General features: G+C 46.4%; 1 protein-coding gene across 1 annotated transcript in view; it reads left to right on the plus strand.

Moving 5' to 3' along the window:
* The first annotated feature begins 370 nt into the window (after positions 1 to 370).
* Positions 371 to 24,996, plus strand: part of Smoc2 (SPARC related modular calcium binding 2) — an 87,723-nt gene continuing 63,097 nt past the window's right edge. The window contains exons 1-7 of the mRNA XM_010628951.2: positions 371 to 418; positions 2,790 to 2,961; positions 8,612 to 8,718; positions 9,614 to 9,713; positions 20,676 to 20,723; positions 22,577 to 22,627; positions 23,344 to 23,418. Coding sequence (XP_010627253.1) covers positions 371 to 418; positions 2,790 to 2,961; positions 8,612 to 8,718; positions 9,614 to 9,713; positions 20,676 to 20,723; positions 22,577 to 22,627; positions 23,344 to 23,418 — 601 coding nt within the window. The remainder of the gene's footprint in view (positions 419 to 2,789; positions 2,962 to 8,611; positions 8,719 to 9,613; positions 9,714 to 20,675; positions 20,724 to 22,576; positions 22,628 to 23,343; positions 23,419 to 24,996) is intronic.

A 24,996-nucleotide genomic window follows, 5' to 3' on the forward strand; every position in this document is an offset into this window, starting at 1 on the left:
ATCAGGCCCGACTGGCAAAGTGCTTTCTATTTTGAACCACTTAAATGAAGATGTTTTAATAAACTTTAATCTCTAGAATAAGAATGTCTTATTTTCTCTGGTACCTCTGTATTTTAAAGGATACTACTTAGTTTTAAAAGCCTATCTTCCTCCATGCCCTGCCTCCCTTGAAATTCAATTTCTACTGAAAGTGGGGAGGGAGAGACACATTCACCAAGCGTGTGTTCTCCTATTTCTGAGAGTGAATTCTTCCCTTCTCAATCCCACACCATGTACATATCCAGAATCCCTGTCAAATTCCAGATGTAGGAGTGCCAGTGTTTGTTAGTGACAAAACAGAAGCCATAGCTCCTCTTTTGAGGCCGCAATGATGACGTTGTCTTACCTGAGTCCTCCATTGGCTCCCAGGAAAAAACAGGTAGCCCAGCATTGGCATGAAGTCATCATGCCTGAGTGACCCGGTCCTTGGTCTTCATGTCTAACAGAAGAGCCGCCAGGGCAGGCTTCCACATGGCCAAGGTCAGGGTATGGATGGAGCTGCCCCTGCTTCATGCTCCCTCTCTCTGTAAGGTGGTGCTGCCTGGGCCTGCTGTGGTGTTGGTAGGGGGAAATTTATCAAAATCCTCCAGTGCTGTGCAGCCAGGAGTGATGTCGACCTGATGGTTCTGTGAGATGGGGATGAGATTTTCGAGGTGCCAGGTGGAAGGGCCTCTGCCTCCCTGCACAACTCCTGCCTCCCAGCAGGCATGCAAGAAGTTGAGATTCTTCAGTGTCAGGATGCAGGTGAATGTATTTATGAGCTTGCTCTGCCCATGAAAACAATCACCAACCCAGTCAGGTGTGGTGGTGTACAGTTGCAGTCAGAGCACGCACAAGCTCAAAAGTTCAAGTCCTGTAAAGAAGAAAAAAGAGAAGGTATGAGGATGTAGTCAGGGCAAAATCTGTGGGTTCGGTCTCCAGAACCTCAAAACCACACCAAAACCAACAACAGAACAACTCCAAACAACAACAACAACAATAACAGCACCAACGACAACGACAACAATGACAACCCCACCAGTGTTTGCAAAGCCCTGAATAGACAGCAATCTGTTTTCTCGATTCTAGCTGAAAGGGACATAATCATTTTAGCAGGGGAATGAATCTGTCAGGAAAGATGAAAGCATGCTGCTTTGCACTCTCCTTGCTCTGGGCACTCCTCCACATGAGGGCCTGTCGTCTCTCAGCTCAGCCCCCCTCACTCCTCAGAATGCTGGGAAGTAGCTGCAGGAGCAATGGCCTGATCCCCTGAAGGGCCACTCTTAGGGGTCACCAGCCACAGTACACTGTCTGCCCTTTCCTGGGTGGGAGCTCTGAGGATCCTGCTGGGCTTTTAGTGAGGGGACCTCCACCAGCAGTCTGTCCCCATTGGCCCTTCTGTTCCTTCATTGTCTTTGATTCTAGTGTCAGCTTTGGTAATCCTAGGGCTTCAGACCTCCTAGGGGAGGCCTTGGTAATTCTTTAAGCATGGTAACATCCTGACTTTGAGAATTTGTCTATCCTATTTACAGATGGAGTAACAAGGTGGTGGACCCTAAAGAATTGGCTAGGCCTCTACTCTACTTTTTCTGTAGCCCAGACAAGAAGAGGTGATAATCAATTTTATCAGAGTTCTCAATCTTCCACAGAAAGACAGAGTGCCAGAAAATCTGCTCAAACACATAGAGTGCACGGGAGGCCCATGGCTTACTGGAGAATACCCTCAGATCTGCACTGTCTTCTCCCCTTCGTTCTTTTCTTTAATACCTTGCTCCTGCTTCATAAATCAGAAGAGACCTTTCAGGAGCAGGTGACAGCCCACAGACCTGCACTCAGACAGTCTCATGTGCCCTGTGTTTCTTGCAAGTTGCTTCTGTGTTTGTTGCATTGTCTGGTGTGATACAGGAACAGATGGGATGAGATGCACGGTGTGCAGGTGCACAGGACAGGTGAGGGTGGAGAGGATGCTGGAGGGTGGAGAGGACAGGTAAGGATCAGGGTCTGCTCTGTGACTTTGCTGGGAGTCACCATGATCTCCGAATCTGTGTGTCAAGAACACAGAGAAGCCTGACTGTCTGAAAGCTGAGCCCTACAAAAGGGCACTAAGGGCATGCTACACAGGTCCCTGCTGGGAAGTTCCCAGGGCCGAGACTATTTTTGAGGACCTGGGTGGGAGTATGGACTCCAAGCCCCATCCTCAGCATTCTGCTGTTCTGCACTGTAGGAGAAGGGCAGAAATGTGGGTCTGAGGCAGTCATGGAAATGTAGCACCTACTTTGGGTCATGGGTGCACTCACTGACTCAACAAGTGTTTGTTCAAAAGCAATCCTTTGGATCCATGCAAGCACACCTGTGGGTTCTGAGACCACCGGTGAAACTGTATCTTGCCATGTAAAAGGGTAGGCTGTCCTTCCAATCCCAACAGTGTATGTTTCTGATCCCTGGAACTTCCAGAAGAAAGAAACCGCATGTCCAATGTTGAAGCGAGTCAGCAAATGGATTTAAAAATCAAAGAAAACCAGACTACCAGGGTCAAACAGGACCCAAGTGTGGCTCTTTACAGAGAAGGGCTGAAGGTGTTGTTTGGTATCAGACATCACATGTGGATTTAAGGAATTGTTGAGGGTTTTTAAAAGAGAAGATAGCTTAGCATTTTTAAAGAGACTCACATGGTGAGCACTAAATACCAGTATTCTTTGTACCTTCCATTTCCTGCTGCTTTGCAGTTTTTCCAACTTATCTGACTTTATCTTTTTTTTTTGTCCCCTAAGTTTTTGAGAGTTGATCAAGACAAAGACAGAGATTGCAGCTTGGACTGTGCGGGCTCTCCTCAGAAACCTCTCTGTGCATCAGATGGGAGGACCTTCTTGTCCCGCTGTGAATTCCAGCGCGCCAAGTGCAAAGACCCTCGGTTAGAAATTGCTTACCGGGGAACCTGCAAAGGTGAGCTCCAGTTCGATTATCCGTGTGAATACGGATGGTACAGAACTCCTGCGCCTCTAGTTTATTTCCACAAGTTAAGGGTGAAGAACAATTTCTATGAATTTAAAGATGGTTTAAATTTTCTTTTAAAGTGTTTTACGTTGTGGTGAAATAAATTTATCCATTTCACAGCTTTCCCCAAGGTCCTCTATAATCATTCTTACTAAAATTTTCTATTTTTTTTCCATGTCTTCATTTTTCTCTTTAGCAAATGCGCGGTAGCAACTGTGATGTTTTCAGTGATATTTTTGGTGCAACGTTTACCCTCAGCATTTTCAATTTTTCTACGTAAGAATCAGATTCAGAGTGAAGACCTGGTATTTAGAGCAAAACAAGGAAAGAGGCTTCCCATGATAGGGAAGGGTTTGACTCAGCAAAAGATGTTGGGGCGTCAAACATAAATAGAATCAGTTCACAAATGATCTACCTTCTTGCCCTTATTCTCTGGGAAACACCACAGAGACTCAAACTGCCTTTGGGATGGTTTTATGCCTCAACTAGCTTTCTGTCCAGCAGTCCTATTAGCTGACCAAAATGACGACCCCATCAACAGGTGGTGGAGCACAATATCTCAACACAGGACTGACAGGCTGCCAGTCCATGGGCTCTGCCCTTCATGGTGCGATATGCTCAAAACTTGCACAAATTCGGGTTATTCTTTCAGGCAGTCAAGATGGAATTTTGCATGCTCTTTACCCGCTGAGAGTGCTCCCTGATGACAAGATAAAAAATGTCTAGGTATTTGGAGTTAGGCTTCTGCAGAGATGCAGCTGGAGCCCCTCTGGAGCCTGATCTTCACCCAGTGACAAAGCTGTCCTTGTGCACATGTCTGAACTCAGTGTCATGTCTGCAGATGCCTGGTTTGGAGTCCAAACTTCCTCTTAGCACACATGTGTCACTTCGTCCATGACTAATGGCCATGCATTATCAAGGACTCTTTCTGTTATCGCGGTTTGTTCAAAGTCAGAGTCTTTTGGGGCACACAGCGCTTGAGGCTACAGGATGGCCTGAGGGAGCCCCAGAAAGACCGATTCACATGGGGGGAGGGGAGGATGTAGAAGAGGATGGTAGGTAGAGTGAAATTGTGTGCCCAGCTGCCCTTTCTAAAACCTCACCACAAGCAGGTGTGATCCTCGAATGCTGAGAGAGTGGGGAAGATCCCAGGTGGAATCCATCTGAGGTCCTCCAAGGAGCAATGGATGGGGCTGAGAGAGAAGGCAGCCCAGGTTGTAGAAGGCTGGGATGTGAACCTCTGTAGTCTGTTTCTACCTTGTGGGAAAAGGCAGCTGTAGGAAGTTGTGGACAGGAGACATGGATGTCTCAGACTTTGAGGATGGAGAACAGGGATTATTTGAGAAAATCCAGGGGCCTCCTGGCTCTTGGGGGAAGTCTCACACCAGCTTCTCTTATCCATTTTTGGAGGTGGTTTCCCCATACACTGGGTGTGGCCTTCAGATCTTTGAAGCAAGATCTCAGCAAGATCAAAGTTGGATTCCTTTTTTTATGGTGTGTGTGTGTGTGTGTGTGCATTAAACACTATGTACTTTGCAGTAGTGTCCTTATTACTTTCCTCACATTTGCATCTAGCCTAGTTTCTCTGGAAATTCCCTTGGTTAGAATTCTATTCACTTCACTGGAGATGTACCATAAGCTTATGAACCCCAAAACAATATAGGGCAGAAGTAGGTAAGCATGAGATTTAGTCCCCAAAGTAGGTTTAATTTAAGTCAGAAGGGCTATAAGAAGCACAAAGCAGAGACAACTGCAGAGTCATAGTTCCATTTAATCTAGGGCAGCATGGGCAGGCAGCCTGGTCTACAGTGTGTTAGACAAGCAGACAAGCATTGCACTCCAAACACAGCAAGCATCACATGCCTCTGAAGCTCTAGATTTGGGGCTTTGAGAGGCTGTTTCAGCCCTCATCTGTGCTGATTCAGCCTTTCCCCCACCTGGAAAGGGCTTCTTCCCTGTGCTGGGGTCTCTGGCCCCTTGATGGGAAGTGGGCCTTATTCTGGGGTGGGCTCCTTCCCATAGGCTGTGTACACTGTTAGATGTTTCCAGCCAGACTCCTGAAGCCCAGCATTTAATGCTCACCACCCAGCCTGTGCAGGATGGGAATAGAGGTGAAACTGGCTCATGGATGAGACCCAGGTGCCTGTTCTGGCTGGAAGGAGGGGTTGTACCACAGATTCTACAGGTGACCTGGGTAGGAACTTGCCTCCTTGCAGTTAAAAGAGGCAACAATCAAATGTCCTTTACCTCCCTACAAGAGACACAAGTGCCACTTGGTCTTTCTTCACCTATTTCTGGTGCCAAAGTAGGCAGCATTCTGAGCGTTCCCTTGGCAGATGGGCCACTGCTGCTGACTTCAGTATTTTGAGGGTATTTCCACATATTTGGCGGATGACAGTTCTGTGGGCCTGTGTCTTTTGGATGTACTGGTTTTGAAACAAGAATTAAAATATTTTAGTCCACATTTAATTAAATAGGATTAAAATGTTTCGTACACTTCATATTATGAGCTAACCATTGACCTTGAGGAGAATTGCAGTGGTTTAAACTGATGGATTTTTCTCATATTTTCATAGAAATTTGTGGAGTTTGTGTTTTCTGAGCTCAGCAAACACATTCTGTTTTCTTTTGATCTGAGAACAGCGGGCCTGCCTTTCTTTTTAACAAAACCTCTGGCATTAACTAAAAGAGCCAGAAAAAAAGTTACATGCCAGGAGAACTTGGACTATTTTGAGATTTCTGGAAACAAAAATCATAACAAAAGCAAATTCTTTGGAGATTCCTCAGGCAGAGAGCTCTGCATTGGACCCCTTGGTAGGTTCAGATACAGAATGCTTCCTGGTCCTGGTCACTGTCCTTGGCGGTGCACTGCCCCTTAGCACTTGTGACATTGCTGTGGGGCCCAAGCTCTCTTGGCGGTCTCTGCCAGCAATTGAGCTCTTGGTGCAGAAAAGATCACAAGGTAGGGTCCTCACTGTGACCACTGCGAGGCTCCTGTGGCTGGAGGGGAAGTGAAAGGACTGTTGTTGGTATAGCCATTAGGATCAGGACCCTGCTCTTTCCCTAGGCAAAGCCTCAGCGACACAGAAGCAGCGTTCACCCTGACCACAGTGTCATTATTGTCACAGAGAGCATTGGCTTGAGGATGCAGAGCCACAGTGTGACAGGAGCCTCTCTGAAGTGGATGGTCTACACCTACATCTTGTCTCCAGAACAAAGAGCTGGGTCAGAACAGCCCTGAGAATTCTTCTGGTTTGAAGGAAGCCAGACACAAAGGCCATTGTGTGATTCCATGCATATAAAATGTCCAGAATGGCAAGTGCTTAGTTCAGAAAGTGGAGACATCATTCTAGGAGTTGGGGACAATAAGAGGTGGCTCCTTGCTGGACATGCGGCTTCTTCCAGAGCGATGGGATGTCTTGCAGAGGGCATGTGGTGACTGACGGCAGTGATGTCGCACAGTGCTGAGAGCGTGCTGAGTGCCATGAATGGCACACTTTGAAATGGTTAAAATGGCAGATCTCATGGTCTATGGAGTTGTACAATAATAAAAATTATTTTGTTTGTGTTCTGAGGATTTCAGAGCTAACACTGAGTGGGTAAGTGTCCAGAACAAGATCTTCAAAAGGTCCTGAGTACAGGGGATCTGCTTATTTTCAATTTAATACAATAAGTACAAAGAGTAGAGCTGTAATAATATGAATGTGTCACCTATAAATATTCAAGAAGAGAACAATGAACATTTCTATTCTATTGCTTAAAATGTGACTGAGAAATTAGAAGGTTTAGAAAAATAATGTTGAGGCTGTGTATATTACTTGGATTCCTTTAGTCCAAGGTGTGCATATGTTTCATGCCTAATTATTTAAATTGGGATTAAGAGCCCAGGAGAGACACTGAGGGTTTTCAGTGTGGATTCATCCTGGCTAGTGCTTCTCAGTCCACTCGTCTGGTGGCTCGCCCAGACTTGTTAGCAGCGAGGCCCTTGTGCAGATTTAACACCAAATATCTGCAGCAAGAAACGCCAGAGAGGTGGCCTGAGCTAACCCGGGCTGCTCACAAGGTTACAACAGACTTGTTTTGAGGGGTGATTTCCAGACCCCGGAATTTTGTGGTGCGTCTTCATTTCTCCTATGACTTAGTCAGCAATACAGTGGATGTGAACTTGGAATTTAATATACCCTGTTAAACACAGGAGCTGCAGGTTTGAGAGCCATCTAACCAGCAGCAAATGTGAAGTCTTTAAAAGAAGTTTGAGCCAGGAATGGAGCCCACAAGTTGTTTGGAAAATTTATGCTTTTTTGGCATGTTCTATGATAGCTCAGATAGGAGGAATAATTAATGGCTCTGTCTCTCCCAGTTGAGACCTTACAAGCTGCAGCTCAGATCACTTTTCCTTTTAGACAGTCAAACCACAGGGTGGACTGAGAAACCAGGCGAGCTCAGCACAGCAGTGACTTCTAAGTGAACACAGACTGCATCAAAACCACCGAGTGCTGCTAAGTATTGGCTGCCCGCCCGAGTGAGGGCGAACGTAAGCCCTGAGCCACACGGAAGCTGATGACCCTGGTGCGATTAGAGCCCGATCACTCTGGATGAAGCTAGGGGTCTCTCGGCCAATGGCAGGAGTAACACCAAGCTGCTGGGCCTGGCAGGGGCCCGGGGTGGCATTCCCTCCTCGAGATACTGCTGTATGAAGATGAGAATAGGCGACATGTGGAGGGGCGTCTCTCAGAGACCTGGGCACTGGTCAGCTGGATCGGGAGGCACAAAGCACGTGGGTCAGCTGCTCCTGCCAAGTTCTAAAGCTCAAAGGAGCTGTGTGGCACCATGGTGTATACTCTGGCGGGAGGCAAGGAACAGCGAATGGATCCTCCTGCTGGCAGAGAGCTCAGCACTGGGTCCCGTCACACCCCACCTTTCGTCCTCACTGGGTCAGTGAGCTCCACACCTGTGACTCTTGGGGTCAGGTGTGGCCTGAGTCCCGTTCTTATCACGTGGACAGGAGGCCTCACTGGCTCTCATGATTTCCTGCATAGCATGGCAGACTCCTGCTCTGCAAAATTAAGTACACCACCGTGATACAGTGACTGAACCTGTACTCATGGCCTTAGCAGGGTCCTGCTGAGGGTAGTAGCCCCTTTCATCCACTTGATTATCAGGCTTTCCAAGTGAAGTTGAAAGGGGGATGAGCTTCGTATGGACTTTGGGATTTTGGCAAATAAGATATTGAACAAAGAGTAGGGCTGTGGTTTCTACTCCAAGGCTGTGACTGGGCTGAAAGGCCCCCATGCCACGAAGTGTCCCCGCACCCCTTCCTGGTTAGTTCCATATGGTCTGAATTTACCCCGTTGCATCTGGGTGCGGTCCTGGCCTGTTGCTGCGCACCCTGTGGGCAGGGTACACTTGCTTCCCACAGACACCCTGGAAAGCTTCTCCGAGCCTCCACCTCCCTCCTGCTCTTGTCCAGAGAGCCACTTGCTCTTCTGCCTCCACACAGGGCGGGAGGCACTGGCCCTGTTGGGGGGACCTCACTAACCTGGGTGGCCCGTCGTCCTTAACCCTCACTGCATCACTCTCTGCCCCCTTCTCCCTGCAGATGTGTCCAGGTGTGTGGCTGAGAGGAAGTATACCCAGGAGCAGGCCCGGAAGGAGCTGCAGCAGGTGTTCATCCCAGAGTGTAATGAGGATGGTACCTACAGCCAGGTGACTGTGGGACCCTTGTACAGTGAATGAAGGGGAAGTGGGCCACCCTGGGGAAAGTGACATTCCAGTGCAGTAGAAGTATAAGTGGGTACCTCTGTGCCTCAGTTGGTGGAAACATCTCTGAATTTGCACAGGGCAGGATGCTTAGGAGGCTCACCGGACCATGCCAACTGGATCGGTACTGAAAATTTAATTTGGCTTTAATTTCCATTGTAAGGAGCTTGTGCCAAGAGCCATAGCATCAGTGCAGCATGAGCCCCTGGTTTGGCCCAGTCTGTTGGGATCAGGGTTGGGAGCTGGCCAAACCAGGCTGTGCTGTGCCTGTGGTCAAGCTCTTAGTCGAAGGCAGTGCTGGAAACAACCCAAGTCCCTGTTAGGGGAGCGGCAGTACTTCCGTTCCTTATGGGGTCACCCCAAACACACAGTTCTGGAGTGGTTTGGGTGGAATGACAAGCATGATCCCCATCTGGGAGGTCACAGTGTGGGCCTCAGTCTCTTGCTGTAGTCATTTGGTCTTGGAGAGACGAGGAAGGAGTGGAACAGTGCTGGGGAGCCGAGGGGAGCCTTCTGCTGAGGTTGTCTCAGGAGGGCCCAGAGACTACAGGACAATCTCAGGGGTGCTATGGAGGGATACCCCACTGGCCACTAGAGGCCTGTCTTCTTTCCTGGACTCTGTGGCACAGAGTGGTCTGTGGGCTCCTGCAGGCCTCAGCGTCCTTGTGTGTGAGATGCGGGCCGGTGGTGGTCAGTCTGGCACTGATAGCATGGGTTGCCTCTTCTTCTCCTCAGGGTCATGATCAAAGGCAGCACCGCCTTTCTCGGTACCCATGGGCCCCTGTGAAGTGGCATGGCATAGTCATGTGTCCAGGGAGCTCACCGTGTCCTCTCTCGGCAGGTGCAATGTCACAGCTACACGGGGTACTGCTGGTGCGTCACACCCAACGGAAGGCCAGTGAGCGGCACCGCAGTAGCCCACAAAACTCCCCGCTGCCCAGGTAGGTCGGACCAGACTTGGCTCTGCAGAGACTGGTTTGTTGTTTCTGGACATTATCTCACCTATGCTTGTTCACAATTCAAGAGGGAACTCAGGAGTAATCTTGGGAATGGGACAGTGTCAGTAGACAAACCCTAAAGTGATATTAAAAGCTGTTTCTAAGGGAGAAAAGTGAAGATAAGTGTACATTATATATGCATGCATAAAACAAAAAACTCATTAAAGCAAAACAAAAATAAAGAACATGCATACACGCTTAAATACATATATACACATACATATCACATATACGTACCTATGGACGCGTAGGGCAGGGTGAAGTCATTAAAGGAGGACAGTCTGAATCATGGAAAGTTAATGGTGATTCAGGAATCTCTAATTTTAAAAAATAATCACAAGGACTATAGTCACCAGTGGAAATGAACCTTGTTTTTGTTTTTTTTTTTTTTTGGTTGGAAAAAGCAAAATTTTCTGGTTTGTATATGTTTTTTTCAAAGAGAAAGTGGGTCATTCTTCACAGGTCAGTTTCCAGAGCATTTATTTATGTCATTTTATCACTCATAACAGGGCAGGATGTACTGAAAATAATAAAACTGGCAGGATAATAATGTATAAAATGGTATTTTTCCATTAATATTCTACCAAAGGGGCTATACATGATTCTGATCCTTTTTATTTGGAAATGGTCTGTAGTCTCTGCAATGTGGGCTTGATTCCTTTCCTTGGGACACCTATCAGACCAGCAAGGAAACATCATCATCTGGCTACCAAAATTCCTAGATTGTACACATGAAAACAGGGGAGACATATCATTATATAACGAAATAAAGTACAAAACATTGCCCCCAGCTATTCATATAAAGACTTGAAACATGCATTTAGGGGCATGAAATATGCCCTAAATGTTAGACTATTTAGGGCATGGGCCTCTTCTACTGGGCAGTCTGTTCCTTATTTGGACACCTGCAGGCAGCCAGGGAGCCAGGCCACTGTTAGGACTCATAACCACAGAGGGCCTCCTGAGCTGGATGACACCCGTAATTATCAGTAACACAAACCTCGGAGTGAAGCGACTGCTCATCACTTAACAGATGTGTGGTGTGCATTCTGTGGAATTAAAATACATCCATTTTTTCAAAACTCTTTTACTATCCAAGTTCTTTTTAAAAAGTGCTGAAAAAAATATGTTCAGTCAGCTAACATTTAGATTTAATAGTTCTTTTCCAAACTCATGGAGGATAAAGAAAAAAGTTAGGACTACTGGGTTTGTCCCCTGTCTGAGTCTCTGCTTGGAAAGGCTTTTCACCTGCTGTTTCCTTCACCCCTGTCTGAGTCTCTGCTTGGAAAGGCTTTTCACCTGCTGTTTCCTTCACGTGCAGAGCTACCTTTGAATGGGGGCTTCTGGGGAAGGCTTCTGATTTCACAAAGGAGGAAGCAGCCAGAATCGCTACTCCTGTGATCTTAGTGATGCTGTCGAAAAACCAAGGAGTATATGGAAGGCCTCTCTTAGACAAACCATTGCTAACTTGGTTGAATTTTGTACAACAGCAAAATAGTGCTTTGTTTCTGGAATCAAATAAATTACCGGGCTGGCTGTTCACTCACATGATTTTTCTACCTTGGTGTCAATAACATCTGACTGCCTGGAAATGCTCCATTTTCACTGTTCACACTGATTTTTTGGTCCAAAGGATGGATTAGAGAATAGAAAGTATTGTCTTTTAGCTGCAGGGTGTGGGAACTGCAAAGTGGCTCAGGTGAAAAGGCAGTGTAACTGGGCAGGTTCTCCTGCAGGCTGTGTGGGCCCAAGGCAGATTCTAGCTCTCATGCACATGGCTGATTGGCACCACAGTGCTCTCTGTGACTTCCAGAGAGCTGCAAGGGGGCTCTTTATTACCTGCTGTGTACTATGCCCGTGTTCTGTGAGCATGTGGATGAGCAAGTGTGGCACTAACCCTTCTGGAAACTTCACAGTTGTGGGGAAGTGCTGAGAGGAGTTCGCCATTCTAGGGAAGTCATAGGAAAGGGCAAGTCCACCTATCTCTCTTCACACTTGCACATCAAGAGTTTATAGTCATTTTCTGCTTTGTGTAATTCAACTTCTTCCCGTGCATTAATCTTGCCCTCCAAAATAATCCAGAAAGGCCATTGTAAGACAGCAATTTGCATGAGATTATGATGAACAGTGGGGTCCCAGTGGCCCGTGGTTTTTCTGTAAACACTGGGAAGCCCACTCAGAACACATCTCTGCCCCCCACAGAAGAGTCAGCTGACACACAGTAGGATTAATATGCATCATCTACCATCTGGAAGATGGGGATCATTTTCATCGAGCTCATTAATGTGTTCACCAGGGAGCTCTTATGTCATGCTGCTGGGCAGCTTTGAACCACTGGTGCTACATGCATGACTGTCCCACTGGGCGGCCTGGACAGTCTCAACCAGTGGTGCAGGCTGCCGGATAGGCAGTCATGTGCATGACACTGGTGGTTCAAGTGTTACTTGCAACCCTGGCAGGAACAAGTTACAAGTGGGTGAACTTCAGTCTCAGTAAGTGTCTTTTGTTCTCAGGGTCTCACCAAAGCTTATCATACGTAAGTAAACCATAAAATAAATGTAAAAATCAAAAGACTAGGTTAAAAATGAGCACTAGATAGCAACTGTCAGTGTGTATGCATGTGTCTGTGTGTGTGTGTTAGGAACACAGGCACACACATTTTGAAGTGGGCGATGTGGGGTGTGTGCAGACTGCACTTATCAGCCAGGCTCTGGGACAGAGGAGGCCCCTGCTCTCAAATCCCTTCAGCTTCTCAATTTTCCCAAGAAGACCCTTAAAAGGAAATAGAGTTCTTCACTGCACAAATATGGGTTGCAAGACATTAATACAAAATACCCAAATTCTTATTAATCAATAATGAAAATGAGATAACACAGCAGAAAAAGGGTCATGACTCTTGGACAGGTAGCATTTTCTAAAGGAGGAAATCCTAACAATCACTGCAGGTGGGAGAAAGTACCTAGAATCTTTAGCATATGCAAATTTGAATCACAACAAGATTGTCCTATAAACCCACTAGTGAGCAGAAATGAAAGGGCTGATCTTGTGATCCATCCATAGACCGTCAACATGCTCTGATGCAAGGGGAACCGGCCCTGGCCCAACAGTCACCCTCCACATTGCCTGTGGGGAACTCAGGACTCAGCTCTCCAATCTGGAAGTGAGCTCTGGGCAGACAGAGGCACTGAGGCCAGTGAGTGTGCACTCGCATAGGCCTTAACACTGGGTACTGATCTCCTTTGTCTTCTGCAGCTGGGGACTCCGAGGGCTTCGGGAGACGACAGAGCCTGGGAACGTCCAATCCTGTCTGCATCCCGTTTTGATACTGTGCTCTCCTGATTTTGCATTATTTAGCAGAGGATAGTTCCAAGACCATAGCCACCAGCTTTACTGGGTGATACTGTGATACCCTTGTCTTCTGGTGTTCTTACAGAACATCCACACTTTGACTTCCTTCCCAAGTTCTGCCTACTGTGAATTCATTGGTTTATTCATAAAGTGCTGGCCAGCAGGGACAGGGCAGGCCCCCACAGTCTAGTGAAACACTCAGTGGACATAGGTCCATCCCAGTAGGCTAGACCAGAGGTGCACAGGTGTCCCAGACACATGCAAAGAGAGCACGGAGCCATGCACTCAGGCCAGCAACGTCCGGAGTGTCACTGAGAGCGGATGGTTCCCCACTGAAAAGCCAGTTTGCCAGGCACAGGGAGGGGAGTGCAGCCTCCCATGCCATTTACTCCCATGAGCCACAGACCCTGACTCTCACCTCATTTATTCCATCAGGCCTAAGAGGCGGGTGAGGATGAAAGGGGCTTCTGAGGGCATCCTTCAGGGAAGGGGGAAAATAACATGGTCTTTAGGACTCAAAAGCCTCTCTCTGAGCTACACCCAAGTACGCTTCATGGCTCTCTCTGCCTTGCTTCTGGTTTGAGATTTCTGTGCTTAGAGAGTTCAGGTGACTTAGGCCTGTTGTTGAGTCTGCGATGGGTTTATGCTCAGAAGTTTTCTCTTGGCACCAGAAATGTTGATGGAAGATGTCACAAATGGCAGGATGTCCGTTACACATCCTCTGTTTCTTTTATGTTGAGAAGGGCCGGGCCCCAGATGCTCTGCTTACAGTGGGCTTCTATTTGTTCTGTAGGAATGTTTTCTTCTTCCTTCCCTCCCTCCCTCCACTGCTCTCTTCCTTCACAGATTTAAAGACTAACACAGTTGGAGGCAGGACCTGAGTTTAAAGCAAAGGTCTTGTTTCCAAGGCAGATTTTTGTAGCTGATCTAGTCTCTGTAACTTGGAGTCAGCTTCAGGTTATAAATCTCAGCACTGTGCTCTAACTGTGCACCCGGGCCCTGAGCTCATTCCTGTCCTGAGTACAAAGTGCTTTAGGTGTTGTAAACTGAGCCTACATATATTACTTTTTAATATGACTGTGTCCAAAGAATCTTCCTACGTGGCTCCATCCAAGTCATGTCTTTGAAGTAGATTGCAGATTTCGAGGTAAATAGGCACAGCACACCGTGATCTCCCACCCAGCCTTGCTTCATCGAGACAGAGAATGGTGCTGGCCCTGTGTGAACAGCGAAGGGCATTGTCTCAGCCAATGGAGAGGCTGTTTCCCTTTCCTATCAAGATTCACAGTATCCAAATCCGTGCTCTGCTTTTCCTGATGGAGGGATGCAGCACTCCCGCCAGGCTGAGTGAGTGAATGGTACCTTCCTGACACCCCTTCACTTCCTGTCTCCTTCTCACTGTGTCTCCTCATCCCAGGGCCATGGCTCCCACAGCAGGGTCATCCAGTAACAAATACAGATGACTGAGCACCTTGGATTAGGCTGAGTAATGCTTTAGTAAATTATTGACTTTAGTGTAACCACAATTTCTGTGTCCTCGCACCCACAATTCCTGAAGTGTTGGCTCCTACCTGACACAATGAAACTGTACATTTTAGGGGAAGTATAAAAGATTTCCCAAAAGTTTCACTTCATAGGGAGAAGCCGCCCAGATTTTTTATTTTTCACTAAAGAATGGCTCCTGCAGAATACTAAGGGTACACTGTAGCCAGGGAACTTGAAAAGAAATACCTAGCATACAAGACAATTAAATTTCTGAAAAGTGAAATCAATAAACCAGCTGGGGTTGGTCTCCACGATCCCTGAAGTGTTCCTTACAATGCAAATGTGAAATTGCTTTGCTCTGATGGGAAAGGATCAGAGGAAACTTTCTTTTAAAATATATTCCCTCATAATGAACTTTTCTTTAGGTTTAACAGTTCTCTTGCTGAAAAATAATAGTAAAATAAATTATTTCAATAGATATTGATATGAAAATGTAAAAACCAACAACCTCCAGACGAAGTAGAAAAGGCCCTGAAAATTGACATCTCACAGGATATAAAAACTGGTGAAAGGCAGCAAACTTGGCAATCAGGCTGAAACACAGACTTTGGTAAATATTCATCTGTATTTTACTGAGATTTTAAAACCTCATCAACAAAGTTTCTATAGAAAAACATAAATTATACATACCCCATAGAATGTACTTTTATCTTTTTTTTTTTTTTTTTTTTTTTTTTTTTTTTTTTTTTTTGGTTTTTTTGAGACAGGGTCTCACTTTGTACTTGAGACTGACCTGGAACTCACTATGGACCCCAGGCTGGTCTCGAACTCAGCAATCCTCCTGCCTCAGCCTTCTGAGTGCTGGGATTACAGGAGTGTGCCACCACACCCAGCAAACTAAATTTTTATAAGAGGTTTTAAAATAGTGTTAAAATTCATAATGCCTCTATCCTTGCACAGCTGTTTTGTATTTTTGTATATCTTCCACAAGAACCTATTCTTTGTTTGTTTGGCTTTGTCTTTGGGTTTGTTTTGTTTCTGCACCACTGGTCATGCTAGGCAAGTGAGCTTTGAGCTGTATACCCAGGCCACACCTGTTGTTTTGGTTTTCCCATTAAGCCTATCTATAGTACCTCTTATTCTTGTCTGTCATTTTTATTCTGTTACTCGATTTTATTACTCTTGTGAACTTTTGCTGCTTCCTGAAAAAACTCCTTGTCTTAAAAAAACAAAAACAAAAACAAAACTACTTGTCTTTTTTGTTGTTGTTGTTGTTCATTAAGTTTATTGGTACTTTTAGGTATAATTTTTTTTTTTTTTTTTCCTGTACCCAGAGTCAAACTCAGAACTTTGAACTTGCTGGGCAGTCATGGAGCCTCTGAGCTAAGTCCCCAACCTGGCCCCTAGACTGTACTTTTATAACATGTTTTGTGTTGAGAAAATTCATTTTATGTCCTTGATGAGGTAAACTTGTAACTGGATATAGCATATAAAATTTGTAAAATTTCATAAACAAGTTCACAAATGTGTTCCTTAACCCTAACCCTGGCCCAGATGAAAGAAATTTCTGAGGGCTTGTAACTGATGCTAACTTTATTTTGTAAATTAAACATGTTAGAGGCGTGGCCCATGTGTGACAGCAGATAGCCAGTGTCACCCCGTCTGAGAACCAAGGGCCCTCTGTGGGACTTCTCACACCTGGACTTGTCCTGGTCCCTCTGGGGTAAGCCATGTCCCTGGGCCTGGCCTCTGCTTCCCTTCTCTTTTAAAATTTGGACTTATTTTTGAACTATGAAAATATTCAAAGAAAAATATTTTAGCATTATTATTTTTTTATTCTGGAAAAATACTAATTTTGTTCTCCCCTCTTTGAAAAAAAAATAGTACTTCTCCATGCCTGATGCATGTAGGCCTCTCATAACCCTCTCTCTTGTCCATTTGATTTGGTGTCTGACTTGTGAAGAGCTGCATGGTAGTTTGCCAGAGTGCCCTGCACACTGTCCTTCACCACACCCGGTGCCCAAGTGGCCATTCCTTCATGTCTTCTAATATCTCATACATCCCTGAAAGAAAGCAAAATGTTTTCAGAGCAAACAGTCCTGGGTTGTGTGGCTTGTTCAAGAATAACGGCAGATTATTCTTGCAATATAAAAGCATATCGACTGCAGCGTGAGACTAAAACGCATAGGCTTCTCCTTCCTGATGTTCATATGTTCCTGAATTAAGACACTTGAAATCTCTGATCACGAAATTTACTAGATAACGAGTTTCTTATGTAGCATGAAGTGCTGCTTATTCCTGTTATTTACTCAGAGACACCCGGAGGCATGTGATTCGTTCACTAAGGCTGGTTCTGCAAGTTGCTACTCTGGCTTAGAGCCAGAACAGGAGCTCCAAGAAGCCCCCCCACTTGAGAACAGTGTAGATTCCCCACACTGGGCTGGTGTTGGGGTACACAGATGAAGGTGCCCACAGCTGGGGAGGGCCTGGGGCCACAGTTTGGGAGTTGTGGAATGAGCCACGTCATGGGCTAAACTTCTTTGGGCAAAGCTTTGAGCTTCTTCTCCTAGGAATCTAGGGAGGGAAGCCATCATGCCGTCTGTCTTGAGTTTTAGAAAAGCTGGCCCTCTGGCGTCTTTTCAGTCAGTCCCCTGACAGAGTACGGCACATGCAGGGCATTCATGGGCCCACTGTGTGCCCATGCTCCCCTGTGCTATCCCTGGTGCATTCAAGCACCACCGTTGTCTCAGCCCCTGGAGAGGTCTGGAGTCAGGCTGCATGTGCAGAACTGGGCTGGTGACCTGAGCTCTGGCGTGTAGGCCCAAGACCAGTCTTCTCCTCAGTCCTCCCACCTGGCTTCTGCTTCAGGCCGGGATCAGAGAGCCCTGCTGAGCAGGGAGCTTCATATAACAGCCGCTCGTTGGCAGATGGACCAGAGGTTGCAGAGGGAGCTCCTGCAGTGGAGCAGAGAGCCACATCCTCTGTGTCCCTACACAGCCCTGCCGCAGGCCTCTGCAGTCTCTTTGCCCTGCTGTCTGCTCTCCCTGCTGCCCACTTCTCCATCTTCCTCAGATCCAGTTAGCTCCTGGGCTGGAAACATGCTGGCAGAGGGGAAAGGTCCCTCACTCAGCAGCCAGGTACCCCTGTGGGCCTCAGTCCCTTCCTCTGGGGAGCAGTGGCATCTACACCATGGGCCACTGTCAGCTTTAAAATAGTGAGTGCACAAGGCTGCAGGAGCAGCGAGTGGATCCCACTGAGCATGGTGTGGGTGGCTTGCACTGGGCGTCCCTGGAGAGCTCCCTATGCAGTGCTGTCCCCTGGATTAGACTGGACAGGACTGGACTCCGAGGCTGTCCCCCTTGGCTACTTATCCCATGGCACATGATGGATATGTGCTGCCTGGATGAATGAATCAGGGCAGGAAAGGGGCCAGCAGAGGTAAGGGGGCACCCCTTTGCCCAGACACAGCATCTTGCTGCTTGGCTGCTCTGGGCCCACTTGGCTTCTTCCTTGTGGACATGTGAGCTGCACAGGAAGGGAAGGACTCTGTATGTCTGGATGTCTTACTTTAGGGCTTCTGTACCGTATACTGGTCTTTCTGAAGGGTCACCAGCCCTGTGCTCCAACCCTGACACACCTTCAGGAGCCACCACTTTCCCAGGCCACCTTCATGCTGTCCCACTAGAGAAGGAGAGGGCAGAGGTGCCCACACTACTGAGAAGTGCCAGCAGCAAGCAGGGTGCACTTGCCAATGGGATGAAGCACTGTCCAGCTTCTCATTCTTCCTCTTGGCAGAGTACCTGAGACTTTCTGCAGCCCAGGGGTGTGATTCAAGAAAGAGCTCACACTGTGGGTGTCACTGCAGAGCGCTTGGTCCCATGCTGGCATGTCCTGGAGGGGCCCTTCTTCCCTGGGCAAGTACCAGTGGGTAGCCCATTAGACTCATGCCCTTCTTTGACACTGTGTCCATGTCCTCCTGGCTTTGCTGTTTTAAAGCACACATGATATCTTTGGAGGGACTCATCCTGGAGCACACCCCTTTCAGCAGAATGCTGCTGGGCTACCTTGGATTTCCTGCACCCTGCTTGGTTTGAACCAAGTGCTGAGAACTTTAGGTGCAAAGTCCCTTGCTTCTCTGTGAGCCACACATGCTGGTCTCATAGTGTCCTTAGTGGAACACAAATTCACACCCTGATGAAAGCCACCCTTTTCAGTGGCAGCTAAGTGGGATGAAAGCTCACATAGAAGAAATGTATCTGTGGCCTTTCATTGCTGGTGTGAAGAGGATAGCACAAAGTATCTTCCATTCTTAGTCTTCCCCTCTATGAGCATCCATCTAGCAGGCCTCAGGTCCAGGAACTGTCCCAGACCAGTCCTCTTACAAACCCCAGAGAATTCAGCAGATCCCTATCTGTAGGAAAATGCCATAGAGGAGAAAGAGCTGTGTGCTTTGTACTGGATCCTTGCTGCTTGGGCCCATGGGTTTTATAGCAGAGTGGAAAGTGAAGTTAGAGGCTTCCAGGTCCCAGAGGCCCACATGGTGCAGGAAGGCTGTGGGATGGGGGGGCCATTTTGCCCCCAGGCAGGCAGAGGACCAAGGAAAGATACCATAGGGACCTCCTCCAAAATCCCCATGGTAAAGGACACTTGGTGTTTCTGTAAACTTCTTTTTTGCATATTTAGAAGCAGATAGAATTATTTTTGTATAAATTTGTCTACATAAATGCTGATTGAGTTCAAAGGACTGATGAGCAAGCCACAGTGGTGACTGGCTCAGAGAAAAACGTTGCTTGGGGTGAGGGCAGACATTGCTATATGCTGCATTCTGATTGCAGTCTCTAATCAAGTTGTGAGTCCACAATTTATACTACTGTAATCTTAGATTACAAAAATTTATCTTAATTCAGTCGAGCAGCTCTTTCATGAGCAAGGGCAGTCTCGTTATTATTTAGCACATTTATATTTTCCTTAAATTGAAACCCACATACTAGTGTGCAGAAAAATTACTGAAACACTGTCATTTTCAGTCAAAAGAAGGATTTTTTTTTGGCCTCATCACAGCGACACATGATGAAAATAAACTGATGGGTAAGAAACTCAAGCTCTTTACAAGATCTGGATTGGCAGAGATGGCACCCAGGGAAGAAATGAGAACACAAGTGTATTTCTGCCCAAGGCTCCAGCAAGCTTCTCTGAAGCCGTACTGGCAATCAGTGTGCGCCGAGGGACGCCTACGCCGATTGAGTTTTACCTCCATAGATCCCGCTGCCTCAAATCCACTGAAGCACCGGTGCACGCCCCAGCATGTCGTGATTGTCACCAAGACCCATAGCCATTCTCACGAGTATCCCCATGCTCGTATCTTTAATATAAACATCAGTCTGCATTTCCAGGTCACATTCAGAGTCGAGAAGAGTGATGGATACGTTTTAGGCTCTGCGGTGTTTTTGCTGAGGAGTGTTACCCAGCACTTGTTTTATTACTTAGAACAGGTGTAATAATGATGTGTGAAGAAGGAGTTGGTATCTAATGCAGTTATAATCTGTTAGGGAAGAAGGAACCATGCCTTGAATTTGTTGTATTATGTGGCAATAGCATTGTGCATGACTTTTCTTACAAATTACTCAGTCACACATTACCTAGGAAATATCCTGTATTCCTCTACAAAAATATAGTTCTTCAATTTTCTCCTCTGTAGTTCAGAATCAATTGAAACTAGGATTTTGAATGATCTGTAGTCATGCAACTTTTATTTCAAAACCATCCCTCTTTTGCCTCAGCTCCCCAGTCTGGAGGTGCATGCTAAGGTGTCCGTCCTTATGACATTTTCCAGCTGTCTGGCGCTAGGCTAGTGGGTTTCATATGCCCAAGTACTTAGTGTTAGAAGTAGGAACTGATCTCTGGCAACTGATCTCCTAGTCACTGTGGGGGTCAGGGTCACCCCAGAAATCTCACATAATTTAACCAGAAAGGGACAGCACTGTGGGTTAACCAAAATCTAGTTGCCTAGCTTAATCACTGATAACCCTTTGTAACTCAAAAATAGTTTCTCTCCTTATTTTCTTCTTCTAGGTTCTGTAAATGAAAAGTTACCCCAACGGGAAGGCACAGGAAAAACAGGTAACTATTAAAAATGAAATTACTTGATGATTTATAGTATCTAATTCAATTTATAACTTACTTAAATTCTCAAATTGGCATTTAATCATACAGCAGTGACAATATTGAATGTCAAACAGTTGTTTAGTTCTTTTTTCATTCGACAAACATATCCAACATTTACTATTGTGAATTACCTCCGAGATACTGGGCACACACTCTACAAGAAAACCGAGGGTCCACCTCAGGGCTTTCTCTGCTTGGCTTGTGTCGGGTGCACTGTGGGTGTGTCAGGAGCTTCATTGTGCAGGGACTATACAAGTGTGTCAAGAAGCCCCATATGTCAGGTTTGACTGGGTGGGTCAGGAACCACATAGCGGGTGTTTCTGGCCTACTACAAATGTGTCAGAGACCACTCTGGGTGCACCAGGAATGGCTGCAGGTGTGCCAGGGATATGTTAGGTACTACTTAGGTGTGTCAGAATCTTGTGCAGGAGTGTCTGGGTTCTCTACAGGTGTATCAGTCTCTAGGTGTGTCAGGGACTACCTGGCAAGTCTGGAGGTCACCTGAGGAGCGGGTGGAGCTCCCCCTTTTGCCTCTACCTAGAATTGTCAAGTACAGCAGTCATGGAGGACCGTAAAGGATGTAGTGCTGGAAGAGGAGGCACTTTCTCTGTCTGCAGCAGGCACTTCTGTGGGGTGGGACAGGCAGCTTCTCCTCTTCCCCTTCAGAATACTGGGGAATTTGAGCTCATCCTTTCTTGGTGGTGATGTGTCTGTGGTGGCTACCAGGGCAGCCCTTTGCCCTTTCTTCCTGCCCTCCCCTCTGCTGTCGCCCTCCATCCCAAGGACACACTTCCTCTTTCATCTGACCTCAATCTTTAAAGTCAGAAATTCTTTTTATGGTGACAGGAAATTGGGTTTAGTGCCAACATCTTAGGCCTTTTCCTTTTTCCTGATGTGATGATAGCACAGTAGCAAGGACCAGTGGTATAAAGACAGATCAACTGAGCTTTATTCCACTGTCTTGAATACATTGGGATGCTGGCAGGCACTGTCCCTGTCCTGGAGACCATCTGTGAAAGACCTGTGAACCAGGAGGAAATGTGTTTAGGTCAAGTGTATGCAGGCAGATGGGGGACACATCACGTGAGGATTCAGGGGAGAGGGTGCTTTCACGGAAGAGGACAGGCTTCACCCTGACAAGGGTGCATGGAAGATAGGGCCAGATGTAATGCCCCCTGGTGCAGGGCACGTGTTCCAGCCAAAGGAGTGATAGGCATGACTGGGACCCTGGCTCCGGGTTTGCCCCTGGGAAGGAAGGAGGGAAGCTGCTTCTTGAATTTGAATGTATAAGATAACAGGGTAGACATATTGATAATTTTTAGGGAAAAGGAAATGGTAATGTTCCACATTAAAAGAATTGATTAAATACTATGAAGGAGGAGAGACACAAGATCGCACTGATAGGGGATTCCTCATCCAGTTCATCAAGAGGCATATGGGGGAAAATCCCTTACATACCTGGTATCCTGAATTCGTGACTTCGCTGATCTGGAATTTCCTTCCCTGGGGGTGGCTCCCCATTCACGGTTTGCCATCTTTGTCTCTTCTGTCCTACTGCCGGTCATTGGCTCCAGTGGTTTCTAATCGCACCCCATATCCTGTCTGGCACAGCATTTTAAAGCAGCAGCCCACCCATGTGTCCACTCCCGCCTTAGGCCAGCCCTGCTCGGTGCCTGTGTTTGTTTGGTGGGTTTGTTGTGGGTCAGTGTGGGGGCTGTATGGGTCCGGCACTCGTCCTGTATGCACACTTACTTAGCTTACTCTCATAATTGTAGTCTCCTTGCAAATCTTTTCCGTTCTGAATTCAGATGATGCCGTGGCCCCGGCTCTGGAGACTCAGCCTCAGGGAGATGAGGAAGGTAAGCCCAGGGATGATATGGGCTCGTGGGCAGGGTTAAGGGAGACAGAACCCAGTCATCCCAGCTCAGAGTAGGCTGTGATAAGCCAGACACACCAGCAAGATTCTGTAGGATCCCATTCATATGCAGAATCGGTGAGAAACCCCAAACAAAACTAGAATGCACAGAAAGATAGTGAAAAGGTGTGATTACCAGGGGTGTGCGGTGGAAATGGGGAGAGGTTTTTTTGTTTTTTTTTTTATGTTTTCAGGACAGAGTGGTGATGCACACATAAAGCAGTTTTAGTCAATAAACAGTATCACTAAAATGGGGCGCTTCTGAAAAGTTGTACAAAACTCATATTTTGGATTTCACATCTTGTGTTAAACCTTTGAACAGAGTGAAAGCCTGTATGTTATGTGAATAACCAACCAATTGCCCTGTAGGATATATTATTGTACTTTGGACAGTTTTCTAAAACCCAGATCTTTTAGAGTAGAACTTTCTGGAGTCAAACAACTTTTAATTAGGATGAAGGGAAAAGTATGTTAAAATATTTGAAGAGGGGTGTTATTATTTCCTTTTGTCTGCCATGTATGTAATTATTTTAATATTTCTTCAGAAAAGTTATACAACTTGTTAAATTGAGTTGGAGGGCTTGTAGATCATCTGCTGAAATCTTTAACAGAGCAACTGTTGTGTTCACAATGGGCTATCTTTCTGCCTTGGTTCACTAGACATTGCCTCACGCTACCCCACCCTTTGGACTGAGCAAGTTAAGAGTCGACAGAACAAGACCAATAAAAATTCAGGTGAGTGGGGCCTTGACGTCACTATTTTATTTATTTATTTATTTTGGTTCTGGGGATCAAACTCAGGACCTTGTGCTTGCAAGGCAGGCAGTGAAATCATTGAGCTAAATCCCTGGCCCGACATCACTTTGTAAGAGAGATTTAGCTCCCAGGTTTTACTTCTGTGCCTTAAGTGGGCAGGGCCCCCTTTTCCTTCAGTACCGAATGTAATCAATCTATTTGAATATATGGGAAATGACTCTCATAACTTGACCACCAATGTTTATTTACAGTTTTGGTGTTTTATTAAATGCCCTAAATTCTTAAAAAGATTTCCTACAGACACTAAAGAAACTATAGTTTGGGATAAAAAAATGGGAATATTTGTTAAGAGGAATTTGTTTTTGACCTAATTTCAGAAATGTCCAAACACTTGATGTAGTTTGTAATCCTCCTACTTGGGGGTTGTGTCTGCTACAGAACAGTGTTTGAGGGAACCCTTTAATGTGTAAAATCAGCCTCATGGATGAGCTGGTCCCAGACTTCCTCTTCCCCTTCTCAGGAGGAACCTGAATACTGCTGGCCCTTTAAGGGTAGCATCCAGTCCTGTCCTCCAATTCAAGATCCTTGGCCACTGAGGGAACTGGCCACAGGTGGGACCTGGCTGGAGGACGCTGCAGGGATGGCTGGGCCCAGGGTTTTTTCTGAACATTTTGCCTGCCAGTGTCCCCCAACCTCAGCATTTCCAGGCTGAGCCCCTGGCTCTTGTCCACACTTCCCGACACCCTCTGGGGTTTCACCACCAGCCACTGCTACCCATAACAGGGAATTTAAGAGACCTACAGATTTTTATTTTTTTCCTAGAAGTGGTTATTGTAGTGTATTCCCCTTACTGTATAAAAAGATTAATGCATGTGTTTGTCTCATAAACTTTGGAAACTGAGTTTTGATCAGTCTTTTTTTCCCTGTCTCGTCTCCAAGGTGTCTGATTTACTTCTGTAGAATAGAGAATAGTACATGGGGAAAGAGGGAAAACTTTGCAGATTGCAGTCCAGAACTACTGGTCCAGGCTGAAAGCCTCTCGGGGGAGAACTTATGCTGCTTTGCCGAAACTTATTCTGAAAAGAAAAACAAACATTATAAATCCTGTCACTGGGGCTTGAGTGCACAGCACATGAACTGTCACCGGAGAACTGCCTCTGATGTTGCAGCTTTGGTTGAGCAGAAGCTCAGAGAACAAGTGCATTTTTGTTTCATCTTCCCATTGGTAGATTTCAGAGCTGTTGAGTGACCTGCTGATTATAATTAACCCATAACACTTGCACTGGCTCTCTGTAGGTTGGGGGTCTAAAAATGATGCTTCGGGAGGGCCCAGCTTACATCTGTTTCCCTACCCTATTATTGGACTTAACTCTGCCCACAGGAGTAGAGTACAAAAGATGACGCTGGGCTGATTCTGGGTCCGGATGGTGAAGCTCTCCCATGGTGTTTGTGTGAAGCACCGTTGTCCAGAGGCAGGTTTGTTCTGAGGGGCTGAAGAAAGACAGACCTTGTGGGATTTTTACGATGATCAGGGTGGTATTTTTTTTTTTTTTTTTT

Source organism: Fukomys damarensis, unplaced genomic scaffold (genome assembly GCF_012274545.1).
Source record: "Fukomys damarensis isolate Sample0158 unplaced genomic scaffold, DMR_v1.0_HiC HiC_scaffold_14, whole genome shotgun sequence".
Taxonomy (NCBI): Eukaryota; Metazoa; Chordata; class Mammalia; order Rodentia; family Bathyergidae; genus Fukomys; species Fukomys damarensis.